This window comes from Drosophila mojavensis, unplaced genomic scaffold (assembly GCF_018153725.1).
Source record: "Drosophila mojavensis isolate 15081-1352.22 unplaced genomic scaffold, ASM1815372v1 contig_80, whole genome shotgun sequence".
In the NCBI taxonomy this organism is placed as follows: domain Eukaryota; kingdom Metazoa; phylum Arthropoda; class Insecta; order Diptera; family Drosophilidae; genus Drosophila; species Drosophila mojavensis.
In genome coordinates, this window is record NW_025318906.1 from 13,225,647 (window position 1) to 13,247,866 (window position 22,220).

The 22,220-nt window shown below is 44.1% G+C and overlaps 7 protein-coding genes across 8 annotated transcripts; 3 read left to right on the top strand and 4 right to left on the bottom strand.

Annotated features, from left to right (window-relative positions):
* Positions 1 to 824: 824 nt before the first annotated feature.
* LOC6579732 (sodium/potassium-transporting ATPase subunit alpha) lies at positions 825 to 4,486 on the bottom strand. The gene is made up of 7 exons (XM_002005578.4): positions 4,177 to 4,486; positions 3,423 to 4,115; positions 1,751 to 3,346; positions 1,584 to 1,675; positions 1,340 to 1,514; positions 1,053 to 1,282; positions 825 to 991 (listed from the first exon to the last, which is right to left on the bottom strand). Exons 1-7 carry the CDS (start codon positions 4,255 to 4,257, stop codon positions 859 to 861), a joined length of 3,000 nt encoding a protein of 999 aa, XP_002005614.2. The 5' UTR covers positions 4,258 to 4,486; the 3' UTR covers positions 825 to 858.
* Positions 4,487 to 5,624: 1,138 nt separating this feature from the next.
* LOC6579733 (chitinase-3-like protein 1) lies at positions 5,625 to 7,516 on the top strand. Of its 2 annotated transcripts, none has more exons than XM_015163849.3 (4): positions 5,625 to 5,920; positions 5,980 to 6,159; positions 6,215 to 6,479; positions 6,537 to 7,516. In XM_015163849.3, exons 1-4 carry the CDS (start codon positions 5,854 to 5,856, stop codon positions 7,441 to 7,443), a joined length of 1,419 nt encoding a protein of 472 aa, XP_015019335.1. In that variant the 5' UTR covers positions 5,625 to 5,853; the 3' UTR covers positions 7,444 to 7,516. The 2 variants fall into 2 exon arrangements, with proteins under 2 accessions (XP_015019335.1, XP_002005615.2); XM_002005579.4 differs by having other exon boundaries at positions 5,833 to 5,924.
* Positions 7,451 to 9,043, bottom strand: LOC6579734 (chitinase-3-like protein 1). Its single transcript, XM_002005580.4, has 2 exons — positions 8,930 to 9,043; positions 7,451 to 8,871 (listed from the first exon to the last, which is right to left on the bottom strand). Exons 1-2 carry the CDS (start codon positions 9,003 to 9,005, stop codon positions 7,517 to 7,519), a joined length of 1,431 nt encoding a protein of 476 aa, XP_002005616.2. The 5' UTR covers positions 9,006 to 9,043; the 3' UTR covers positions 7,451 to 7,516.
* Positions 9,044 to 9,148: 105 nt separating this feature from the next.
* Positions 9,149 to 9,857, bottom strand: LOC6579735 (39S ribosomal protein L54, mitochondrial). Its single transcript, XM_002005581.4, has 3 exons — positions 9,755 to 9,857; positions 9,551 to 9,684; positions 9,149 to 9,496 (listed from the first exon to the last, which is right to left on the bottom strand). Exons 1-3 carry the CDS (start codon positions 9,855 to 9,857, stop codon positions 9,335 to 9,337), a joined length of 399 nt encoding a protein of 132 aa, XP_002005617.1. The 3' UTR covers positions 9,149 to 9,334.
* A 215-nt stretch (positions 9,858 to 10,072) lies between these two features.
* LOC6579736 lies at positions 10,073 to 10,751 on the top strand. The gene is made up of 2 exons (XM_002005582.4): positions 10,073 to 10,244; positions 10,301 to 10,751. The coding sequence occupies exons 1-2, from the start codon at positions 10,073 to 10,075 to the stop codon at positions 10,690 to 10,692; spliced, it is 564 nt and encodes a 187-aa protein (XP_002005618.1). The 3' UTR covers positions 10,693 to 10,751.
* A 148-nt stretch (positions 10,752 to 10,899) lies between these two features.
* Positions 10,900 to 13,497, bottom strand: LOC6579737 (F-actin-capping protein subunit alpha). The gene is made up of 3 exons (XM_002005583.4): positions 12,983 to 13,497; positions 12,229 to 12,398; positions 10,900 to 12,156 (listed from the first exon to the last, which is right to left on the bottom strand). Exons 1-3 carry the CDS (start codon positions 13,221 to 13,223, stop codon positions 11,707 to 11,709), a joined length of 861 nt encoding a protein of 286 aa, XP_002005619.1. The 5' UTR covers positions 13,224 to 13,497; the 3' UTR covers positions 10,900 to 11,706.
* Positions 13,498 to 14,250: 753 nt separating this feature from the next.
* On the top strand, positions 14,251 to 22,174 carry LOC6579738 (DE-cadherin). The gene is made up of 2 exons (XM_002005584.4): positions 14,251 to 15,954; positions 17,862 to 22,174. The coding sequence occupies exons 1-2, from the start codon at positions 15,298 to 15,300 to the stop codon at positions 21,768 to 21,770; spliced, it is 4,566 nt and encodes a 1,521-aa protein (XP_002005620.1). The 5' UTR covers positions 14,251 to 15,297; the 3' UTR covers positions 21,771 to 22,174.
* The last annotated feature ends 46 nt before the right edge of the window (positions 22,175 to 22,220 follow it).

The following is a 22,220-nucleotide window of genomic DNA, read 5'->3' on the forward strand; positions in this document are numbered from 1 at the left end:
ATACGAAATACAAATATGAGAAATACATACAAACATAAATAGTTTATGCATTAATGTTCAACCGTTTAATCAAAAGGCATATTTACAATTTACAAGCAAAATAGCATTAAATAAAACCAAATATTGATATTGATGTTGAAACAAAAACCAAACCGTGTAAAGTCCTAAAAAAAACACACATACAAATTAAAAGAAAAATTTTAAAAATAAAATTTACTCGTACCTACATAAATAACTGCATGTAGAAACTCAAAATATTAATATGCAACTTTAATTAAATAATTAATTAATCTACAAGGTACTCACATACACACACACGAATATATAGACAAAATATTGATGTGAGTAATTGCAGCTACACCACCACAGCTTCGAGCTATTCCAAAAATAAATGCAATATTTTAAAAATACATTAAATCCATGCGTTATCAATTTAATTTAATTTAATTTAAATAATTTATTTTAATTTAAAAATAAATAAATAATTTAGGACTCTAGTGATTCATATATTCATATACATATTCATTTATTCATTTATTCATTTATTCATATATTCATATATTCATATATTCATATATTCATATATTCATATATTCATATATTCATATATTCATATATTCATATATTCATATATTCATATATTCATATATTCATATATTCATATATTCATATATTCATATATTCATATATTCATATATTCATATATTCATATATTCACATATTCATATATTCATATATTCATATATTCATATATTCATATATTCATATATTCATATATTCATATATTCATATATTCATATATTCATATATTCATATATTCATATATTCATATATTCACATATTCATATATATACATTCTCATAGACATCCGTAATATGATACCTCTTCAAGCCAGCAGCCAGGATATTTTCTCACTAAATAACGTCGCATTGTTTCTAAAATAACGGTTAGTATGGCCAACGGGAAGACATATAGGAAGATGGGCAGATAGCTGAAAGACATAAATTAAAATTCAATGAATATAATCGATATGCTCCACTGAAATCACGCACTTGACAGGTAAACTTTGCAGTTGTTCTGGCGCACTTGTAAAGGTGAATATGAAACAGATGCCGATCATATAGACAAGGGCAAGGTTCAGACGGAGATTGCCAAAGCCATGCGTAAGGAGATTGATGCGTGATGTTTTGCACATGACCAGATTAACGCCCTGCATTAAAGTTAAGGTGATGACGATCACCGAAGTCATCTCGTACTCCAACTGAAGCCGTGCACTGCGCGTCTGCAGATGAAGTCGCTAGGACGAGAGATCTCTGATGAGAATCGCATAGATACTTGCCCATTCTTGGCCATACGAGTCTGTCATATCATTGAGGGAATCATCATACCATTTCGCACTGAGGCCGAACAGGGCTCCCGGCAGGAAACCATTGCGCAGCATATATACAATGTAGGCCAGTACCACGGCGCTGGCCTCCAGGACACCCACATTTATGTAGGACACAAACAACATGCTAAAACATGGGTGAATAGACGGAAGATTAAGCTGGATTTTTAGTTCAGCTAAGAAATTCCCGCTTTACCGTCGATTAATCAAGAAATCCTCATTGACCCTCGGCAACACGTTCATAAGATCAAACTCGGGAGGCTCATAGAACAGCGTGGAAGCAGGTATCTGGAAGGAAAAAAAATTAACTAACTATGAAAACTGGCGAGCTTCACCTCCGATGCCCGATGCCCAATGCCATACCATATTCACAAAGAATGAAATGAATAATAACGGTACCAGAGGCATTCGGAATGGCATCTGCAGCACTACGAACAGAAAGTGAATCACTATCATGGACATATTCGTGGCCAGCCCATAGACCAAGGCCTTTTTCTGGTTCTCAAATAGCAGGCGACTCTCGGCAATGGCCCTCACCACCGTCACAAAGTTGTTCTCCAGCACAATGATGTCGGCACAGGACTGGCTCACGTGGGACGAGGCGCTCTCAGAGACGCCCACGTTCGCGCACCGGATGGCCGACGTATCGTGGACGGAGCTGCCGATCGCCGTGACCACAGCGCCCAGCTGCAGGCAGGTATCGATGATCAGGTAGCGCTGGGCGACGGCAATCCGGCTGAAGACGACGTCCACATGGGAGAGGAGCAATTGCTCGATGTTCCAGCGCTGGTGGTGCCCCTGTGTGCTCATGTTCTGCATGTTGACCGTGATTGCTGTGACCTCCCGGTGCTCGACCCGGGGCAATGCCATGTTGAATCTCTCCGCCATGTCAGCGATGTCGCTGTCCTCCCCAAAGACGCCCACAGCTCTGGCAATGGCACGCGCGAAATTCACGCCGGTTCGGGTCATGAACACCAGCTTGATGCCCGCGGTGCGACACTGAGCGATGGCATCTATGACATGGGGATACGGCGGATTTTGTGCCGCAATCAGGCCCAAGAAGCACATGGAGTCCGAATACATTTTCATGAAGCTCAGAAAGGTGTTCTTGTTGCTATAACTAAAACTGTTCGAGATCAACGACAGCATATAATCATCCGCTTCCAGTCGCTTGGAGGCAAAGGCATATGTGTGCCTGCCCAGCTTTTCCAGCTGGAGGCCATGACTAACGACCTCACTTTGCAGGTCTGCGCTCAGCTCGACTGGCTCAGCCTCATTATCCATATAGCAAGTGGTGCAGTGATCCATGACCTCGTTCCAATGCCCGCGTATATACAGATAATACTCCATCTCATCATCGTCATTGACCGTCATATGGACGCTAACCTGCAGATGGCTAATGGTGTCCACGGACTTGCAAGCGACTCTCTTATGCTTGACGCGCAGCACATGAAGGTTCTCCACAAACCGGATGGCGAACTTGATCACCGCCTTCTCGTAGTCGGTGCCGTCGAGCGTCTGCTGATTGGCGGGCAGGCCCCTCTGGCCGGGCGCGAAGTTGGCGTGATTGCACAGCACGGAGGCGCGAATCAGATGCCGAAAATGATCGGTCTCATCGAAATACGATTGCACATTAAGTAGTTCGCCATCGACAAACAGCTCGGAGATCTGCCAAGTTCGCTGCGTCATGGACCCAAGTAGGTTGCTGCAAATGACGGTCGTCAGGCCCAGAGTGGAGACGGACTCCATGTTGCGGACGTAGCAGCCGATCTCAGTCAAATTGTTTTTGGTGATCCACAGGCCAATGAACACCAGGCTGGGCACATACAGAGGGGACGAGGATACCGTCAGGCTAACATAGAACTCAAGCAGATTGGGAATGCTCAGGCCCGTGATTGTTATCGATATAACGATAACGCCGAGCATGATGAACCAGATGACGTACCTATAGAAGACCACCTGAAGTAAGTTGAGCGAATGCAGATCCAAATTTGCAATTAGATTATACATATGCATAGAGTATAGTAACGCCGACCTGCTTCATATTTTTACGTGGTCTGGTCAGTGGGCGTGGCTCCATGCTCAGACGTGCCATGATCCCAACCTCGGAATCATCGCCACAGGCAATGACCAGGCCCCGGCCAGAGCCCTGCGTGACATGGCTGCACGCCAGGCCCACATTGCGCGAGATCCATTTGTCTTGATGCGTAACATCCGGTATGATGGTAACGGAGGTCGAGTACCCGGTGAGCGCCACATTGTCCACCTCCAGATCCTCGGAGTAAAAGATTCGAACATCGGCCGCAATGCGCTCCCCATACGCGATTATCAGTATGTCGCCCACAACGACATTTTCGGAGCGTATTATCTGCATCCGGCCGTCTCGGACGACTGTGCAGTACATGGGCATCAGCTCCATGAATGCCCAGGCAACCAGGTAGTCGTCGTTCTCCTGAATGTAACGAAGCAAGCCAGACACTAAAAATACTATCAACAAAATAATGGTGACCGTTAGGTATTCATTTTCAGCATGTCGATCGGTTGGGTTCTCCTGCTCCACATAATACAGAATGTAGCAGAAAATTATGGCTATAAATACGGTTGAGGCCAGGCCACGAAAACAGTTCTTGGCAAACCTCACACATCTGAATCCGGGTCTCTCCGGCAAGCTCATTTTGTTTTTGCCATTTAAAGCCAAGCGCTTTGCGGCCACTGAAGAAGTTAGGCCCTGCAACGATAGACAAAACTTGTTTACTCCTCTGACTCTGTTGTCTCTAGACAGTGCTCACTTTTATCGGACAGGTCTCTAGCTGGCTGCATAGTCTATCAAAGTCGTCTGTATGCCATGTCGAACTCTCTTTCCCAGCCATGTCTTTTCTTTTTCCAACTTACTTAGGTGTAAAGGTCTATTTTCGAATAGCCCATTAGGAGTGCAATCCGAATTCGCCTTAAAATGTGTGAGACTAATTGATGAGTGTGTCAAATGCTCCTATGAAAGCTACTACTATGAAAACTACATTCTTGATCTACATACCTCACTTTATTATGCTACCTCACTTTTTTCTTCTCTCACTTCCAGTAATTTCTGTATCTCGCTCTTTAGGTCTTTCTCTATCTCATTCTATTCTTTTCTCTCTCTATTCCTCTATCTCAATCTAGTCTTCTCTCTCTCTCTCTGTTATTATTTTCTGCCTCTGTCTGTTCTTTTCACTCAGTGTCTCGCTCTTCTTTCGTTTGTTTTCTTTTCATTTCTTTGAATATACTATAATACTAAACAGGTCTATTAACTTTACGAGATATACGTACAAGATTTATTTGTTGTCGACTGACTTTCCAAGATAAAAGAAATTTCGCAAAGTAGAAGAAATTTCCTTTTTTAACTAACAAACAGCTGTAATCAATGATTTTTATGGAAATTTATATGTTTTTCGCTGGCTCCAAGGATTTCAAATAGGTCTCTGGAAAGAGAAAACTTGAGGCCTTACTCTTGCCAGCAATTGAGGCTGAGGTACATAAATTTGTGTATTTATGTAAACGAATTGGCGTAAAATCGATCGACTTTGTTTTTAAATCAGTAATAATCGTAAAATTTGTTTCATTGTTGTTCACACATAAAGTGCCGGATGCGCAACTGAAGGAAACATATATTATATGTATATATGTGGGTGTATTTATATGTATTTGTGTATGTACATGTCCGGTTGCTCAGCTGAAAGAAAAATCTGAAGTATATACCTGAGTTGACTTTCTTGATATGAATACCGTTTGTTCCGTCGCACTTTATTGCCACATTTAATGGCACATTAAAATTTGATTGTCTAAAAAAAAATGACATAAAAATGCATAAACATATATTTGCTTAAATAAGCGAATACTTGAATATTTGAGTGTATATTGTCATTGTATGAACAAGCTGTTAGTTATGCGATTATATTTAATATATTCTGAATGATCCTTTTATATATACATACATATTATATTATATAGATTTTATTATTTGCATAATATTTTCCCACTTCCAATCTTTTCAAATATCAAAGTGCAAGTAAGGTAATATTTCAATAGCTTTTGGGATCAAGTTTTTGTAGAATTTAAGTTAGCTTTACTATTTCCAATCAACAGAAATTTGTAAATGCTTTTAAAGGTTTAAGTTCCTTACATATCTAAGAGCTACAGACCCTAAATCATACATAATAATAGAAGTATAGCAACTCAAGCTTTTCATTCAAATTCAAGTAACCTTTGAAAGAAATATTACCTTTCATAAAACACCTAATTTACATAGCAGAAATTACTCACATTTTAACACTTTATTGAAGCTTAAATTGAACTTATTTATCAGTTGTAATATTTCAAAAAGAAAACACGCAAATGAACGCGACCAACTTATATCTATATGTATATAAGATAATCTTAAATTTCTAGTAATTTTTTGTTTGTTCAGTCAATGTAATGCAATCGGCGCTATGAAATTTCTGTGTGTATTAATTTTCATAACTTCGCTGATCTGCGAGCAGACGACAGGCACAAAACGTGGGTACAGGACTTATATAGAATATATATACTCTGTTATATATAAATACAATCCGTAGATTCAATATTTTGCCACTGGAATACTGACTCCTATGATCGCAAGGGATTGAGCTACTTCAATTCCTGGACAATAGACAGAAAGTTGTGCACACATTTCGTCTATGGGTCTGTGGCCAGTTTGGACCCCGACGGGTCGGGTGCCTTGAAGGTCATAAATGAGGCCATGCTTGAGGGGCGAGGTAAATATCTCTCTGCAGATAGTGTGGTATCTAAATTTACTCGAGTGTCCTGCAGGACTCCTGACTGATATCTTGAGTATGAGACGCGACAACTATCAGGCAATTCTATCCATTGGCGATAAGAAAGGCGACGCCGAAAGATTCTCCAAGATGGCAGCGAGCCTGCGCAAACGCGATCAGTTTTATGTTACTCTAACGAAATTCCTCTTCGAACGAGGCTTTAGCGGAGTGCTCCTGAATTGGGAGTTTCCCACCCAGCACGGGGGTCATTTCGTCGATCGCCACAACTTTATCACATTACTGAAAGAGCTGAAGATCATGTAAGTGCAAGGTAGATCCCCCGAGTCCTATAGAGTCTAACAACACTTCCCAAATAGCCTGGATGAACATCACTTTCTACTTCTGGTCACCGTTTCTGCGCGGCTGGACAAGAACACTCTCGCTGCCTACGATATTCCGAGGATAGCGAAAATCGTCGATTTCATTATTCTCAACAGCCACGACTCGCACGACATATACGCGCAGCAGGTGAACTACATGTCGCCGCTCCGTGGCAACGGCAGCCAGAGCGTGGAGCTCGGCATCAAGCACTGGGTGAAGCAGAGCAAAATGCCACAAAAGCTAATCCTTGGTATTCCGCTGTTCGGACAAACATATACCCTTCGCGACCAGAGTAAAACGAATGTCAATGCACCCAGCAAGGGACCCGGCCTGCAGCACGTTTCCTCCAAACGGCCCGGGTATATGACCTACGCTGAGTTCTGCTCCCAAGCGTCCAAGTGGACAAAGAAGTTTGACAAGCAGGCGCATGTCCCATATGCCTTTAAGGCTGACCAGTGGATCAGCTATGAGGATGGCAGCAGCATCAGCGCCAAAATGCGTCTGGTTAGGGATCAACGATTGGGTGGCGCCATGGCATGGTCCATCGATGCCGACGACTTCTCTGGCCGATGCGGTGAGCGCTACGCTCTGCTCAAAGTAATCGTGTCGAAAATAGGCAATCCCAATGTCTTAACAACTGCCGCGCCCACCACCGAGGGCATCGGCCTCTGTCCCAGGGAGGGACTGTTCCGCAATATGTGGGACTGTCAGGCGTATTATGAGTGCCGCGATGCCCAGCGCACCGACTACGAGTGCCAAGACGGCGACTTCTTCGACGAGGAGGTGGGCGAGTGCAAGCCCGCAGAGCAGGTGAAGTGCTCCAACAACTTTGTCACCTGGCGTCCAGGCCAAGATGGCTACAACTTCCGCGACTTGCCCCTCAACCTGAAGGTAGTTGACTAACTCTCAGTTACATTGTATAAATTCAAGTTTATAGTAAATAGTCAGTAAATAAAAAATTCTTTCGGCTGTGCAATTAGCATTCTACTAGATCTGCATAGTTGCAGTTGTTTGTGTTGGTATCAAACACCAGACCCGATGGGCAGTCGAACATGAAGCTCGCACCGCCGTTGCAGTAATAGAACTTGGAACAGTTGTTGGGATCCCTCACATAGCCATTGGTGTCGCGGCAGTAAGAGTCAGCGACTCCATCGCCGCTCTGAGTTGCTGCTGCTGGCTGCTGCATCTCAGCGGCGAGTCCAGTCGGATTGTCCCTCCCGAAGAGCACCCGGTTAATGCTGCGCAGCAGGGGAAAACTTTCGCCGCCACAGCAGCCACGAAAGTCGTCCGATTCAAGAGACCAAATCATTATGCCGCCCAGCTTATGCTCCATGGCATATTGTGCTTTCAGCATCAAGCTGTTCGTGTTCTCGTAGCCCACCCATTGGCGCTCCCTGAAGGCGAATGGCACTTGTTGCATCGGCTCCCAGCTCAACGTCCACTGCTCACGCTGAAAGAGCTCGCACAGCTCATTGTAGCCCAGAACGCCTGGCTCCCGTGAGTAGGGCCCAGCTATGCCACGTCCTATATGCAGTGCACCGGGCATATGCCCTTCGGCCGAAGCTAGTGTGAAGGTACGACCATAAAAGGGCACTCCCAGCATCAGTTTCTCAGGCGGCGCTCCAGAGTCTATCCAATACTTGATGACTGCATCCACGTTTAGCTGCTGTGCCCGTTGCGTCGTATCGTTTGCACCCGCATATAAAGGCGCATTGATGGCCACAGATTCATCCCACGGACCGTGCAGGTCGTAGGCCATAACATTAATTATGTCCAAGTACTCAGATATAGCTGGTATATCATACGATATGCTGGCCGAAAACTCTGCTGAGCCCACGGCAGCGCTGAGTATGTAGCCAAAGGGATTTAGGCCCGCCTTCAGTTCCTTGAGCAAAGCTACATAATTTTCGCGATCGTTGTTCTCGTTCAGATTATGACGCTGTCCTGGATATTCCCAGTCCAGGTCCAGTCCATCGAAGCCATGTCGTTGGATAAACTGCACGACTTGCTCAACGAACCGCGAACGCTTCTCCGGATCGTTGGCCACAATCGAGAAGCGCTTGGAGCCCTCATTCCAGCCGCCAACAGCGAGCAGCGTTCTCAGCGTGGGATTCTTTAGCTTGAGAGCATTAAATTTCTTGATGTTGCCAAGGCCTCCATTATCCTCCAGGTCTAAATAGGGATCTATGACACGCAGCTCACCGCTCTCCTGTATACCCAGAAAAGCGTATACCAAGTGTGTGCACAGAAACGGATCAATGTCCTCCACACCAAACTTGCCCTCCTTTGGCCGATAGGTGGACCAAGTGCCCTGGTAGCATACAACGTGCTCTGGGTGCGGATTTATGGATAGTTATTATTGACCTGTGATTAAACTATATATACTTACTAGTGGGCTCCGTTGCTCCTGCAATTGCCATCAGCGGCATTGTAAACAATAATCCTAAAATCCAACAATTCCACATTTCAAGTTAGCCTTTTCAATTCTTTTACAATATTGATTAAGATTTTTGTCTTACGCTCGTATTTTATACAATTTGCTGGTGTGCAAAATAAACACAAACAATGTAATCGATAAGTGCAAGTTGTTGTTAAATAAAAGCTTGTATACATGTTATGCTACAAGAACGTAGCAATAAAAGTAATCGAAGTGTTTATTCTTGCTCCAACAGCAAGGTAAATAATGAAAGAATTCTCGGCTGACCAAAGAAAGCTATATACGACGATTCGTTTAAACAGTTGAAGGTCGGGTGAGCAGTGTGACCAGCTACCAGGCACAGAGAAAATAACGCACTTAGAACTTCTTCAGCTTGGACAGTTGATTGTTGCGCCGCAGAGCCATTTTACGCAGGCGGCGCCAATACTGTTTGGTGTTGGGATCCAATTCTTCCAGCGGTATGATGCGTTCGGTATTTAAGGTCCACAGCCAGTCTGGGTACTCCGAGTCAGGCTTGAGCTGCAGATGAGCAGTGATTAATTACACCATCAGGACACTTATATTGATTTTTACCTTGATGTCCTCGCCAGTCTTCATATAGTTGCTGCCGCACACGTAGTTGACCAATTTGTTTGCATCCGTTTCAACTGGTATTATCTTCTTTTCCATGATGGGCCCCAGCTTGCCCAGCTTCTTCTTTTTGCCCACTATATGATTACATTATTCAAATTACATTATCAATCAATGTAAATAGCAATCAAGTAATAGCAAACTCACCTGCTGCCACAGCAGCCGGTTTGGCTGCATAGCAGCGCGCCGCAGTCGCTGAGCACGTAAGGCGCTGCCTTAACAAATTGAAGGTAAGCGTCAGGTGGTTCATATCTGTAGTATTTATAGTTGACTATGACTTCAACTTCAATTTTTAATTCATTCCTATATTTACAACACGCTTTAACAATAGCGATACAGTTGTATAACCAGACTAAATTCAACAAACGGTCACACATGCAATAATCTATCGGAATCATTCCTGCGCCGGCAAAAGAGCGATAACAAAATTATACAAGTTGAGCAAATGCAAATTTGAATAAAATAATGCCGACATTTAAACTGCGGCTCCCGTCCAATCGGACACTGGGCAACATATGTGTATACGGCGCTATGGTGTCCATCTCAGCGGTAATGTTCATGCGCTGGAAACTCGAAGATCGTGTGCGTTCCTCAGAGTATTATAAATTGGCACTGCAAACACTACGCCAACACAAAGGTAAGGTGGATTGACCCAGCCCAGCTGTTCGGTTAAAATGTAAACAAGTTTTGTAGGTGCGGTCGGATTGCTAGGCGAACCCATCAAGGACTCTGGCTTCGACATATCCAATTCGGCTAATACATGTAATGCAGAGAGCGCCCAATTCGAGATTTCTGTGCGTGGCCCCAAGGACAAAGGCAAACTTTTCTTTTGGGCAATAAATAAGGAAGACGGCTGGCTCATAGATCGACTAGAGTTGGAGGCCAATCAGCATCCCAATAAGCGTTTTTTGCTTAAAAAACAAGATGAATACTCGGTGCGGGACCAAACGGAACCCAAACACTCAGAATTACCAGCCGGCGTACCACATTATGAGAGACACGGATACCCGAAGCCACAGCCGCTTCACCAAGCGGAAGAATCATCGGCTTTCGTTCACACAGCGGATGGCGGACGCATGCGATAAATCAAAATTTTCAATTTATATCATTTATTGTTATTAAATTTGACTATGCAAGCTTTTAATTATCAATTTTAGTATACAAAAAATTTCAAAAATAAAACCAAAGTCTCATTGAACAAAAAACGTATTTTTGTTTTGTTTGTTTATGCAGCGCTCTTTTGTATATATATAAATATTTGTATGTATATTTATATTAATAGTTTTTGTTAATTATCTTGCAATTGCGTAGGTGTGTTTATTGAATGCATTGAATTATTGTTCGTTTTTTAAAAAAGATTGTATATAAATTGTTTATACTGTTACTGTTTGCAAGGTGCGGTGGCTTAAGATCTAACTGATGCCAGCTTCAGTGAGAGATAGAGAGAGACAAGGGTTACATACATAAATGGACCGATGCTCTTATAAATGTATAATACATTATTGAAAGTACATGCATTCTATTATTATTATCATTATTATTATTATTATTATTAGAATTAAAAACACGCGCTTAATTAAACGATAAAGGCGACTGTTGGTGGCGATTGTGACTATGATCCAGGTTCGAGCTGACGACAATCATCCAAGTTTAATTGATTTGATACGTTGTGTTGCACATACACGAATATGTGCACATAGTATGCGTATTGTGTGTGAGTGTGTTGGTGTATGTTTCGTTCATATATATATATATACATATCCACTTTCATCGTAATATAACAGATAAGAAATGTATGCACTGTGCACGTATATGTATGTAGATGTAGTAGTTAAGTATTGATGCATGTGTTGTTGTGTTGTGTAAAAGATAAGCAAATTAAAGACAGTTATTACATAAGCGCCAACATTTAACGATCGTAAATAGATAGTGTATATATATGGTTCTGGCTGCGATCTCCGTTTCTGCTCCGTTCACTACTCTCGCTTGGCCATTGCAAGTGGAAGACTGTTGGGTCTCTTGATCTGCGACTGCGCCGGCACTGCCATGGGCAACGGGGATATTGGCGTGCCACCGGCTTCCGCTTGCTGCTCCTGTTCTTATTGCGTCTTTAGCTCTTTACCAATACTGTACGATACGATTTTGCTCCAGTCGATCTTGGTTTTGGTTATGGGCAGCTGTCGCCGCATCGCCTTGAATGTGGTGTCCGACATAGTTTGGTAGTTCTCCGAGATGGCCAGCTGATACTCGTTCTCCGCCTCCTCAATCAGGCGAATTACCTCGTTGGCCAACTGCTGTTCATTGGAGACAACCACGCTCTCGCGGCAATCCTTCGATGACACCAGCTGAACATTGCCATCCTCATAGTAGTGCACCTGCACCTTCAGCACGCCCTTCAGCTCGGCCAGGCCGCAACCAGGTTGGAAGCTAACGTGCCACTGCGAACGCCATCTGCCATTCCAATAGTTCTTCGGCTGGAACTGATGATCCTCAATGCAAATGGTCAGAGTTATCTGATTTCCCTGAGACTTGCCAAACACGGAGCACACCTGCACCATAAATAATATATGTATATACATAAATATATATATTTACCAATGTATTTAGTTAATTGAACTTACGCCGTGCCTATAGTGGTTGGCGGTATATGCTAAGGTAGCTAGATCCAGGGCAGCTCGCCACGATTCTGCATTGGCATCTGCCTTAAGATCCTGGTAATCGGACGCCTCTTTCCGTAGATGATCGTACTTAAACGATTGCTTTGTGCGAGGATCGAAGAAGCGACCATTCCCTATAAATGTAAGCAACTTCGATTAGAAAATTTATTAAATACGGGGGAAATTTGTATATCTTATCAATATCTATATCTTTGATGATAAGAAATCTTTGAAAATTGTAGTGACAAATCTAGACATATAAATAAATAATAATATTACAAAACCTCTAACTCAACTTTTTTGAAAGGGGACCAGAAATGGAATTCATTTTATCTATGACTAATTTTTGATAATATGTTGATGATATCTGAAATCCACATGGCGATTTCCAATTCGAATTTTATTTTAGTTTGCAGTTATTGAATTTTAATAAAAATATATACTATTACTTTAATAAATGAACTGAAATGAATTATTAACATTCAATTCAACAATTGCTTCCACTGTAACGAGTTGTAAATACTGTGAGCGTGCATGTGTCTGTGTGTGTTTCGGCTGACTCTGCAACGTATGCCCATATATGGTAAACGCCACAAAAATATAAGCAAACAAACTCTCAGCAGCTGACGCCCACTCCTCCTCCTACTCCGATGGCCAACCACTACCCCATTCCATCACTTACAGGCAGAATTGCATAAATTGGAGTTGATATACGCACCCAAATCATTGTACTCAGAGATGATCGCATTGTGTTCACTGCCCTCGACCCGCACGGGCGTTAATTGGTCCTTGTTGTATTGGGAGAAGGCGTGGCTGGCGCCATCCTTCAGCAAGGAGTCGTTTTTCAGTAGCTCGCGGACATCGTTGAATACCTCATTGAATTCACCGGGCGGCGCATGCAGTATGAACTCGGAGACAATGCGAACCTTTTCCGCATCTGTAATCTGTGTTTGTTCCATTCTTTCGTTTGGTGATTCACGAATTCGGGGCAGTGTTTGGTTTTTAGGTTGTTATTGTTGTTGCTGTTGGTGATGTTAAACTATCGCAGTATTGCACAGTACGTGTATATGGGTGTACAAGGCAGTTGCTACTGGCATGTGTTTCCGCCAATGTTGTTTGAAACTTTATTTTTCTACCCGTATTAAAGTTAATCCGGCCTTTTTCTACTTTTTCAAGCAATTAATGAAAAGACAATGAACGATGACGATGACAGAGTTTTTCTTTTGGTATTTATTTAGTATATTACTTAGTGACTAGTGCAACATCGCATTCATGTATCGATATTCGAGAGCAAATTTAACGATACTGCGCTATCGTTTTTTGCCGGCGAAAATACATATCTTATTTATGTATTTACTACATTAGGCCGGAATTGGTATCAATTGAATAAAATGTATAAATAACAACTACGTTGGCATAGTCATTTTAATAATGTATTCATGTAACATCTATGTACATATGTCTGCATCATACAAGAGTTTACAAAAACAAATACATACTTTTAGGATCAATTAAACAAAAAGTGGATTTGTATTATTTTCGGAGTTCGAAGATGCCTTAATTCAAAGTATGTTCGAAAATTTATTAAAGCTCGGATTAATTATTAACGGAGGTTCTACCTTTGTTAGGTAAATCTATTATGTAATAGAATATTAAATGTACTAAGTACTATTAATTATTAGTAGTATTAAACAAATGCAAGACAATCAAATATTCTACTGATCCAGTTTACTATCAAATCGCTAAAATAGCATTTAAATAACGGAACGAACATACAAAATGCGAACTTCGAAATTTGAATTTCGACGTCGACGGCCACTAACATAATCTCCAAACTGTAAGATCTTTACAGAAGAAGAAAGTAACTCAAGCCATTGTGTTAATTAACATCATTCACAATATACTATCGCATAAATTTAATATCGATATATCGGCATTGTGGCTGCTCGCTCGCTGAATTGCCGCTCATTTTCGGCTTGTTGCTCATTCCGTCTCTCGCAGTTGAATCGTGCGGACGCTCGTGTATTTCGGTTTCGCGTTGCCACTCCGTCTCATCTAACGGTTGCTTTGAAACAAGATCACAAAGCAATTGTGAATAAAATTGAATCAAAACAAAATCCGATTTACGTCTAATATACGAATAGAGTAAATTAAAGTCAACTGTTTTGCAGTGCAGTTAGCAATTAAACAACGAACAAACCGAGTTTGTGACTTGTGCAAACGCCACAAAAGTAACAAAAGTGCCTTTTTCCTTGGTTTTGCCAACGTTTACACTCAAACACACACATGCATTTATACGTGTTGGTAACAAATACAAGTGCACTGACCAAACAACGCTCTTAAGCACACACACACACTCCCTTACGTTACTGTGAAAGAGGCAGCCTCTATGTGTGTATGCGCGCTTGCGTGTGTGTGAAACCGCTTTTTACCTGGATTTACCTGTTTGTTCGCGAGAGTGAAATAAGCCGTAGAGCCGCAACAACGAAGAGCTGAACAAAGCAAAGTTGGCAATCAATGTGAATACCAAAGCAAATGAGCAAATGCTATTCTTAAGCTAAATGAGCATAAATTCTGAAAGTTGAATGAAAATTAATTGAATTAATTGCAAGTTGATTTGAGTTCGATTTTACAAAGTATTTCGTGCGTCGGTTGCCATGAAAATGCAGTCTAAACAAACTGCCAAACACACGAACACAAACAAACGATTGTGAGAGTGAGCGGGAGAGAGGTAGAGCAAGAGCAAAAGTGAGCAAAAGCGTGAGCGAGAGAACGAATTTTAAGAATTCGAGTTCAATAGAAAAGTAAAGTAACGTGAACCCGTGATCCACACACACACATATATATATATATATAAAGTTATCGAAATCGTGGAAATACAAAAAAAAAATAAAAAAAAAAAATACCGGGTTATTCATTTAGTGATTTCTGTTTTGTTACTACGATGATATCGACAACTTGATTAGATCGAAATCCCCTCTCACCTGCGACATCCCCTTCCGCCATCGTGTACACAGAATAAAATGCTATAAAATGTCTTTACGCTCACAATACAACAGCAACAGCAGCAGCAGCAATACGAATCCCGCTCAACAGCAGCCACATCAGCAACACAAGCGAAAATGTCGCTCTACAACAACAACAACAACAAGTTGCTACACCTGCCTTCGGTCACAGAGACCGGCGATGATAGCGCTGGTTATTGTTGTTGCCGCCTTCGTTTGCTTACCCGCCCAGTTTGTCGGAGCACTGCAAGCCGTCTCCTCCAGCTCCAGCTCTAGCAGATACGACAACTACTTGGGCGACAATCGAAAGCCCGCGTTCAAGAACTGCGCCGGCTATGCGCCCTCCGTCAAGGAGGAGCAGCCGGAGAATACATACGTGTTCACCGTGCAGGCAACAGACCCTGATCCCAATCAGGAGATAACCTACAGCCTGGTACAGTCAGCCTTCGATCGAGCCAAGTTTGTCATCCATCCGACCTCCGGCGTCATTGTGACGGCGCACATCTTCGACCGCGACGAGCCCATCCACGAGAAATTCGTCTTCGTCACGGTGCAGGCCACGGATAACGGCCTGCCGCCGCTGGACGATGTGTGCACCTTCAATGTGACCATCGAGGACATCAACGACAATCCACCCGTCTTCAACAAGGCGCGCTACGACGAGTCCATGTCCGAGAACACCATGGTGAGTAATCCTTGCAAGCTGAGCACTCGGCGTCAGTCGGGATCGAATGTGCGGACCACGGATTACCGCCATTTGATCTACGTCTGTGCCAAATGCTCTGATCTGAATGTTTAAATACTTTTTGTGGGCGGTTGAAATTTAGAGGCACCCTGTATAGACCGAGTACCGAGAAAAATGTTATTTGTGGGAAAAAAAATGAGAAATTAAAAAGATGTTGAATATTTGTATTTAAAAAATAATTTTTAAAAACTGCAGTATTATCGTAAAAATAAGAGATTTTAGTTAGTATTAAATGTAAAGCAATATTTAAAAAATAGAATATTATTATTATACTGCAACATTCAAGAAAAGAGTAAGAAAATGTAAATGAAAAATTATAGAAGATGTCAGAAAAATAGAGTTAAAGTCTGAGTCAAAACATGAAATGCAGACATATTCAATTAACATATTTGATTCCAGAGATAAGCCATAAAAAGTCATATGATAGTATCAATATTTAAGGAGAAAATAAAAAGAAAGAGAAACAGAGAAGATATATAGTAATTTCTATGCATATATGAAGATACAGAAGACATAAAGTTGTAAATTAAATATAGCCGAGAATATTATAATTTTGTTTAATACCTCTGCAAGAGTATAGCTAGGCAGCTGCAGCAGGATCTCAGCGTGTGTGGGAGTGGGCGTTCAACTGGAAAAGCTGGTTAGGTTAAAAAAAAAAAAAAAAAAAAAAAAAAATGGCATAGGCACAGGTTGGGGTTCATTGTTCTCAGTTCTCAGTTCTCAGTTCGCAATTCGCAGTTCTTAGCTCTCGACTCGATGAGTCAGTCCCGAAACCTTGAAGCGCTCTACCTACCTCTCAGCCCACGTTAAATAGTTCTTAAAAGCTGCCAAACGAGTCGAGGCCTAAGTCATGTTAGTCTGAAATGGGAATAGCTTCTATTAATAGTCTAGATAAAATCCAGAGTTTACTAAGCAAATAGGGTAGGCATACAGAGAGAACCTTAATAATGCAGAAATTTATATTATAATCATATTTAATATAGATAAAGAGAAATCTTATTTGAATTTATGCCAAAGTTAAATAAAGCAGCTAATTTATGATATTAGGTTTTTTTTTTTTAATATTTTAGATAAATACAAGATAAAACTTGTCTGTCTTGGATAGACTTTCTTTTAAAATATTTAATGAGTTCTATGTAAAGCAGTTCCCGTGACCTAAAGCCATATATCACAAAAAGACCTTGAACTAATTTATATACATATATACGTTTCTCATTTGCCCTGTGCAACTATTGATTATTTAGGGATTATGCGACAACCCCAGCACAAATTGGATCAATAAATTAAACACAGTAATACCACAATAGAATTTCATTGAAATGAATATATAAATTATTTACTTAAAACTAAAGTTCATTGATCTAAAAACTCTAAACTAAATCATCAAAAATTTGTAGTTAGTTAACTTTTGCTTTTGAAAATGGAAGAAGACGAGGTGAAGCTTGAAAACCAGTTTGTTTTCTCAGTATAAAAATGGCGAAAGTTACAGAAGGCGTCTCTCAAGGTGTTTATAGAAATTGCGAATTCGCCAAGGTTACAATTAGCGAGTGGGCACTGTAGTAAAGGGCGCAAGTGTTTGGCTTGTCTGGTTACAGTTTTCCAATTTCCAAGCAGACTTTTCAGTTGGGTTTCGTGCTCACATTTGGCTTGGCTGGTGTGAATTTTCTTGCGTGAATACATTTGCATAAGTTTTTCATTTGGGGAAAATGTGCATAATCGCATTGTGGCAGGCAAGTTTTTCACTCTAGGAGGGAATGAGAACTGGAATTGGAGCTAGAACTGGAACATTTTTCCCATATAGAACTTCAATCGAAATTGTTTTTGTTCTTTCTTTGGTTTACTTACAGATCGACGCAGTGGTCATGTCGATCAGTGCCAGCGACTTTGATGATCGCAACAACAGCATCGTGGAGTATGAGATACTGCGGGAGCGAGACTTTCAATACTTTCGCATCGACAGGGAGTCGGGCATCATCTATCTCAGTCGGCCGATCGACAGGCGGCCCGGTCAGACCTATACGATAAATGTGCGCGCCTTCAATATCGTGCCAGATCCGCTGCAGGAGGCGCACATCGAGGTGCGCATCCGTGTGGTGGAGTCGTCGATAAAGCCACCCTCATTCGTCGATCCCATTGACGAGCCCATCTACCTGAAGGAGAATCTGAAGAACTTTTCGCAGCCAATCGCAACGCTGCGCGCCGTGTCCAACATGCCCGACAAGCCGGAGGTGATCTTCGAGCTAATCACGGGTCGCACCGAGCAGACGAATGGCAAGAATACGTTCGTCTTCAACCAGATTGGCAACGAGGTGACCATCAAGCTGGGCAAGAGCCTCGACTACGAGGCCATCACGGAGTACACGCTGACGATGAGCGTGCGCAACACGTTCGAGCTGGCCGCTGAGCATCAGATTAAGATCAAAGTGGAGGACGTCAACGACAACATTCCATTCTTTACGGAAGTCAAGTCCGGCACGATATTGGAGAACGAGCCGCCAGGCACGCCAGTGATGCAGGTGCGCGCCTTTGACATGGATGGAACGCCGGCCAACAATATCATCACCTTTGAGCTAGTCGACAATCGGGAGATCTTCGCCATCGATCCGAACTCGGGCAATATCACGGCGCTGACAACGTTCGATCGGGAGGAGCGCGACTTTTACAACGTGAAGGTCAGCGCCACAGATAACTCACCCTCGAGCCTGTTCGATAATGGGGACCACAATCATGGCTACCAGGTGTTCCGCATCTCCATCGGCGACAAGAACGATCACAAGCCGCATTTCCAGAAGATGACGTACCTGGCCGACAAACTGCTCGAGGATGCCAACACCAACTACGAGGTGATCGAGGTGAAGGCCGAGGATGAGGACAATGCCTCACAGATTGTGTACAGCATTGAGAGCGGCAACGTGGGCGATGCCTTCAAGATCGGCCTGAAGACTGGCAAGATAACGGTTAATCAGCGGCTCGACTACGAAACGGTCACCGAATACGAGCTGAAGGTGCGAGCCTTCGATGGCGTCTACGATGACTTCACAACGGTGGTGGTCAAAATAGAGGACGTCAACGACAATCCGCCGGTGTTCAAGGAGGAGTACAGCAAGACCATACTGGAGGGTCCAGTTTTGTCCAACGATTGCATTCTCAATATCGAGGCATACGATCCGGATATCAAAGATCGCAACGCTGACCAGCACATCACCTATTCCATTGTCAAGGAGGATCACAGGAAGCTGCTGACCATCGACAATAACGGCTGCCTGCGTCTCATCCAGCCGCTCGATCGTGATCCGCCCAACGGACACAAAAGCTGGCAGGTGCTAATCTCGGCCAGCGACGAGGATGGCGTAGGCACATCTTTGAAGTCAGTCAAGCCAGTGATCATCACCTTGGAGGACATCAACGACAATGCGCCCTTCCTCATCAACCAGATGCCTGTGATTTGGCAGGAGAATCGTAATCCCGGCCAGGTTGTCCAGCTGCTGGCCAACGACTATGACGAGCCGCAGAATGGGCCGCCCTTCACCTTTGGCATCGACAGCGAAGCGTCCATCGACATCAAGTCGAAGTTCAGCATCGACAACGACTACCTGTTCGCCAACGTGCAGTTCGATCGGGAGCAGCAGAAGGAATACTTCATACCCATTCGCATCAGCGACGCGGGCGTGCCCAAGCAGAGTTCGGTGAGCATTCTGCATCTGATCATCGGTGACGTGAACGACAATGCCATGTCGGAGGGCTCGTCGCGCATCTTCATGTACAACTACAAGGGCGAGGCGCCCGACACGGACATTGGCCGCGTCTTTGTGGATGACGAGGACGACTGGGATCTGGAGGATAAGTACTTCGAATGGAAGAGCGGCATACCGCATGAGCAGTTCCGTCTCAATCCCAGCACCGGCATGATAACCATGCTCCAGGGCACAGAGGCAGGTGAATACTTGTTGGAGTTCGTGGTGACCGAGGACGCACCCCAGATACAGAAGCATTCCGTTGATGCCGACGTCACGGTCATAGTGCACGAGCTGCCGGAGGAGGCGGTGGACAAGAGTGGCAGCATACGATTCTATAATATCACCAAAGAGGAATTCATCAGTGTGCCCCGGGATGTAATGGCGGACGATGTCTTCTCGCTGAAGGATCGGCTGCAGCACTCGCTGGCCAAGCTATTCAACACCTCGGTCTCCAACGTGGATGTCTTCACGGTGCTGCAGAATGAGAATCGCACACTGGACGTGCGCTATTCCGCCCACGGGTCGCCCTACTATGCGCCGGAGAAACTCAACGGCATGGTGGGTCAGAGCCAGCAGCGCCTGGAGGATGAACTGGGCCTGAAGATGCTGATGGTCAACATCGACGAGTGCCTGATCGAGAAGCTCAAGTGCGAGAGCTCCTGCACAAACGAACTGCACAAGAGCTCCGTGCCCTACATGATCTACTCCAACACGACATCCTTTGTGGGCATCAATGCGTTCGTCCAGGCGCAGTGCGTCTGCGAAGCATTGCCCGCCTCCCAGCCATGCCTCAATGGAGGCACGCGCAGATACGGCGAGAACGACGCCTGTGACTGCATCGATGGCTTCACGGGCCCCCACTGCGAACTGGTCTCCGTGGGCTTCTACGGCAACGGCTATGCCTTCTACGAGCCCGTATCCGCCTGCGACAATACGCGCATCAGCCTGGAGATTTCGCCACAGCACGAACAAGGACTCATCATGTACTTGGGTCCGCTCAGCTACAATCCGCTGCTGCCAATCTCGGACTTTCTGTCGCTGGAGCTGGACAAGGGCTACCCGGTGCTCAGCGTGGACTACGGCTCGGGCATGGTGCGCATCAAGCATCAGCACATTCAGCTGCAGGCGGGTCGCTCCTATCAGCTGGACATCATTCTGCAGAGGGCCAGCATTGAGATGACCGTCGACAACTGCCGTCTGTCCACCTGCATGAGCCTGGGCGCTCCTCAGGGCCCCAACGAGTTCCTCAACGTCAACTCGCCCCTGCAGCTGGGCGGCACTCCCGTCGATCTGGTGCACCTGGGCCGCCAGCTGAACTGGACGCATGTGCCCAATCAGCAGGGCTACTTCGGCTGCGTCCGCAATCTGACGATCAACGAGCGCACCTACAACCTGGGCATGCCATCTCTGTCCCGGAACATCGACAGCGGCTGCCAGCGGGCGGTGGCTGTGGCGGTCAGCTTCGGCATCGATCGCAACTTCATCATAGCGATCATCACGTGCATTGCGCTGCTGCTGATCATTCTGCTGGCCGTGGTGGTGCAGAAGAAGCAGAAGAACGGCTGGCACGAGAAGGACATTGACGACATTCGTGAGACGATCATCAACTATGAGGATGAGGGCGGCGGCGAGCGAGACACCGACTACGATCTAAACGTACTACGGACGCAGCCCTTCTACGAGGAGAAGCTCTACAAGGATCCGCATGCACTGCAATCGGGCATGCGGGATCCCAATGACATACCCGACATTGGTGACTTCCTCGGCGGGAAGAAGGAGAACTGTGACCGCGACACGGGCGCCAACACCGTCGACGATGTGCGGCACTATGCCTACGAGGGCGACGGCAACTCGGACGGCAGCCTGTCCAGCCTGGCGTCGTGCACCGACGACGGAGATCTCAATTTCGATTATTTGTCGAACTTTGGGCCACGCTTCCGCAAGCTAGCCGATATGTACGGCGAGGAGCCCTCCGACACCGATTCAAATGTGGACGACGAGCAGGGCTGGCGCATCTGAGAGGCGTACAGTTGGTAGCCGAGCCGGAGTAGAACTGCTGGAATGAAGAACGGTACGATGAGAATAGCAAGTACGAAATTAAAAGACTTTTACGATAAGTGTGCGTAGGGCGCCGGGACGACGGCATAGCCGGACGGACCCCACTCGGCCTATCGACGTGCCGTGCGCTTGAACAAGACATTGCAAATATATAGATTTTTTATACAATACTGAGGAGCATTGCAAGGGCATAGGAACACGTTATTATTTCTGTCGACCATCGATTGTCGCAGAAGGTGATCTTGATCTTACGTAAAACCAATCTAAACTTTAATTTAGCGAAGCAACTGCGAACAAAATATCATTGCAGCATTGTTGTCTATATTTTTCAAAGAAAAAATATAGAAGTCAACACAAATATCATATATATATATAGAGTATATATCATACATACATATATATACACATCAA

Excerpts from the sequence above, each read along its gene's own strand:
- LOC6579736 (XM_002005582.4), top strand. The coding sequence starts at position 10,073 with ATGCCGACATTTAAACTGCGGCTCCCGTCCAATCGGACACTGGGCAAC. Across the intron at positions 10,245-10,300 it reads AACACTACGCCAACACAAAG|GTGCGGTCGGATTGCTAGGC; the intron begins GTAAGGTGGATT and ends CAAGTTTTGTAG.
- LOC6579737 (XM_002005583.4), bottom strand. The coding sequence starts at position 13,223 with ATGGAACAAACACAGATTACAGATGCGGAAAAGGTTCGCATTGTCTCC. Across the intron at positions 12,399-12,982 it reads CTCTGAGTACAATGATTTGG|GGAATGGTCGCTTCTTCGAT; the intron begins GTGCGTATATCA and ends TTACATTTATAG. Across the intron at positions 12,157-12,228 it reads CCAACCACTATAGGCACGGC|GTGTGCTCCGTGTTTGGCAA; the intron begins GTAAGTTCAATT and ends TTTATGGTGCAG.
- LOC6579738 (XM_002005584.4), top strand. The coding sequence starts at position 15,298 with ATGTCTTTACGCTCACAATACAACAGCAACAGCAGCAGCAGCAATACG. Across the intron at positions 15,955-17,861 it reads CCATGTCCGAGAACACCATG|ATCGACGCAGTGGTCATGTC; the intron begins GTGAGTAATCCT and ends GTTTACTTACAG.
- LOC6579735 (XM_002005581.4), bottom strand. The coding sequence starts at position 9,857 with ATGAACCACCTGACGCTTACCTTCAATTTGTTAAGGCAGCGCCTTACG. Across the intron at positions 9,685-9,754 it reads ACCGGCTGCTGTGGCAGCAG|TGGGCAAAAAGAAGAAGCTG; the intron begins GTGAGTTTGCTA and ends GTAATCATATAG. Across the intron at positions 9,497-9,550 it reads AGACTGGCGAGGACATCAAG|CTCAAGCCTGACTCGGAGTA; the intron begins GTAAAAATCAAT and ends GCTCATCTGCAG.
- LOC6579734 (XM_002005580.4), bottom strand. The coding sequence starts at position 9,005 with ATGTGGAATTGTTGGATTTTAGGATTATTGTTTACAATGCCGCTGATG. Across the intron at positions 8,872-8,929 it reads AGGAGCAACGGAGCCCACTA|AGCACGTTGTATGCTACCAG; the intron begins GTAAGTATATAT and ends ATCCGCACCCAG.
- LOC6579733 (XM_015163849.3), top strand. The coding sequence starts at position 5,854 with ATGAAATTTCTGTGTGTATTAATTTTCATAACTTCGCTGATCTGCGAG. Across the intron at positions 6,160-6,214 it reads GGCCATGCTTGAGGGGCGAG|GACTCCTGACTGATATCTTG; the intron begins GTAAATATCTCT and ends AGTGTCCTGCAG. Across the intron at positions 6,480-6,536 it reads CTGAAAGAGCTGAAGATCAT|CCTGGATGAACATCACTTTC; the intron begins GTAAGTGCAAGG and ends CTTCCCAAATAG.
- LOC6579732 (XM_002005578.4), bottom strand. The coding sequence starts at position 4,257 with ATGGCTGGGAAAGAGAGTTCGACATGGCATACAGACGACTTTGATAGA. Across the intron at positions 3,347-3,422 it reads CACGTAAAAATATGAAGCAG|GTGGTCTTCTATAGGTACGT; the intron begins GTCGGCGTTACT and ends AACTTACTTCAG. Across the intron at positions 1,676-1,750 it reads TTTCATTCTTTGTGAATATG|ATACCTGCTTCCACGCTGTT; the intron begins GTATGGCATTGG and ends TTTTCCTTCCAG.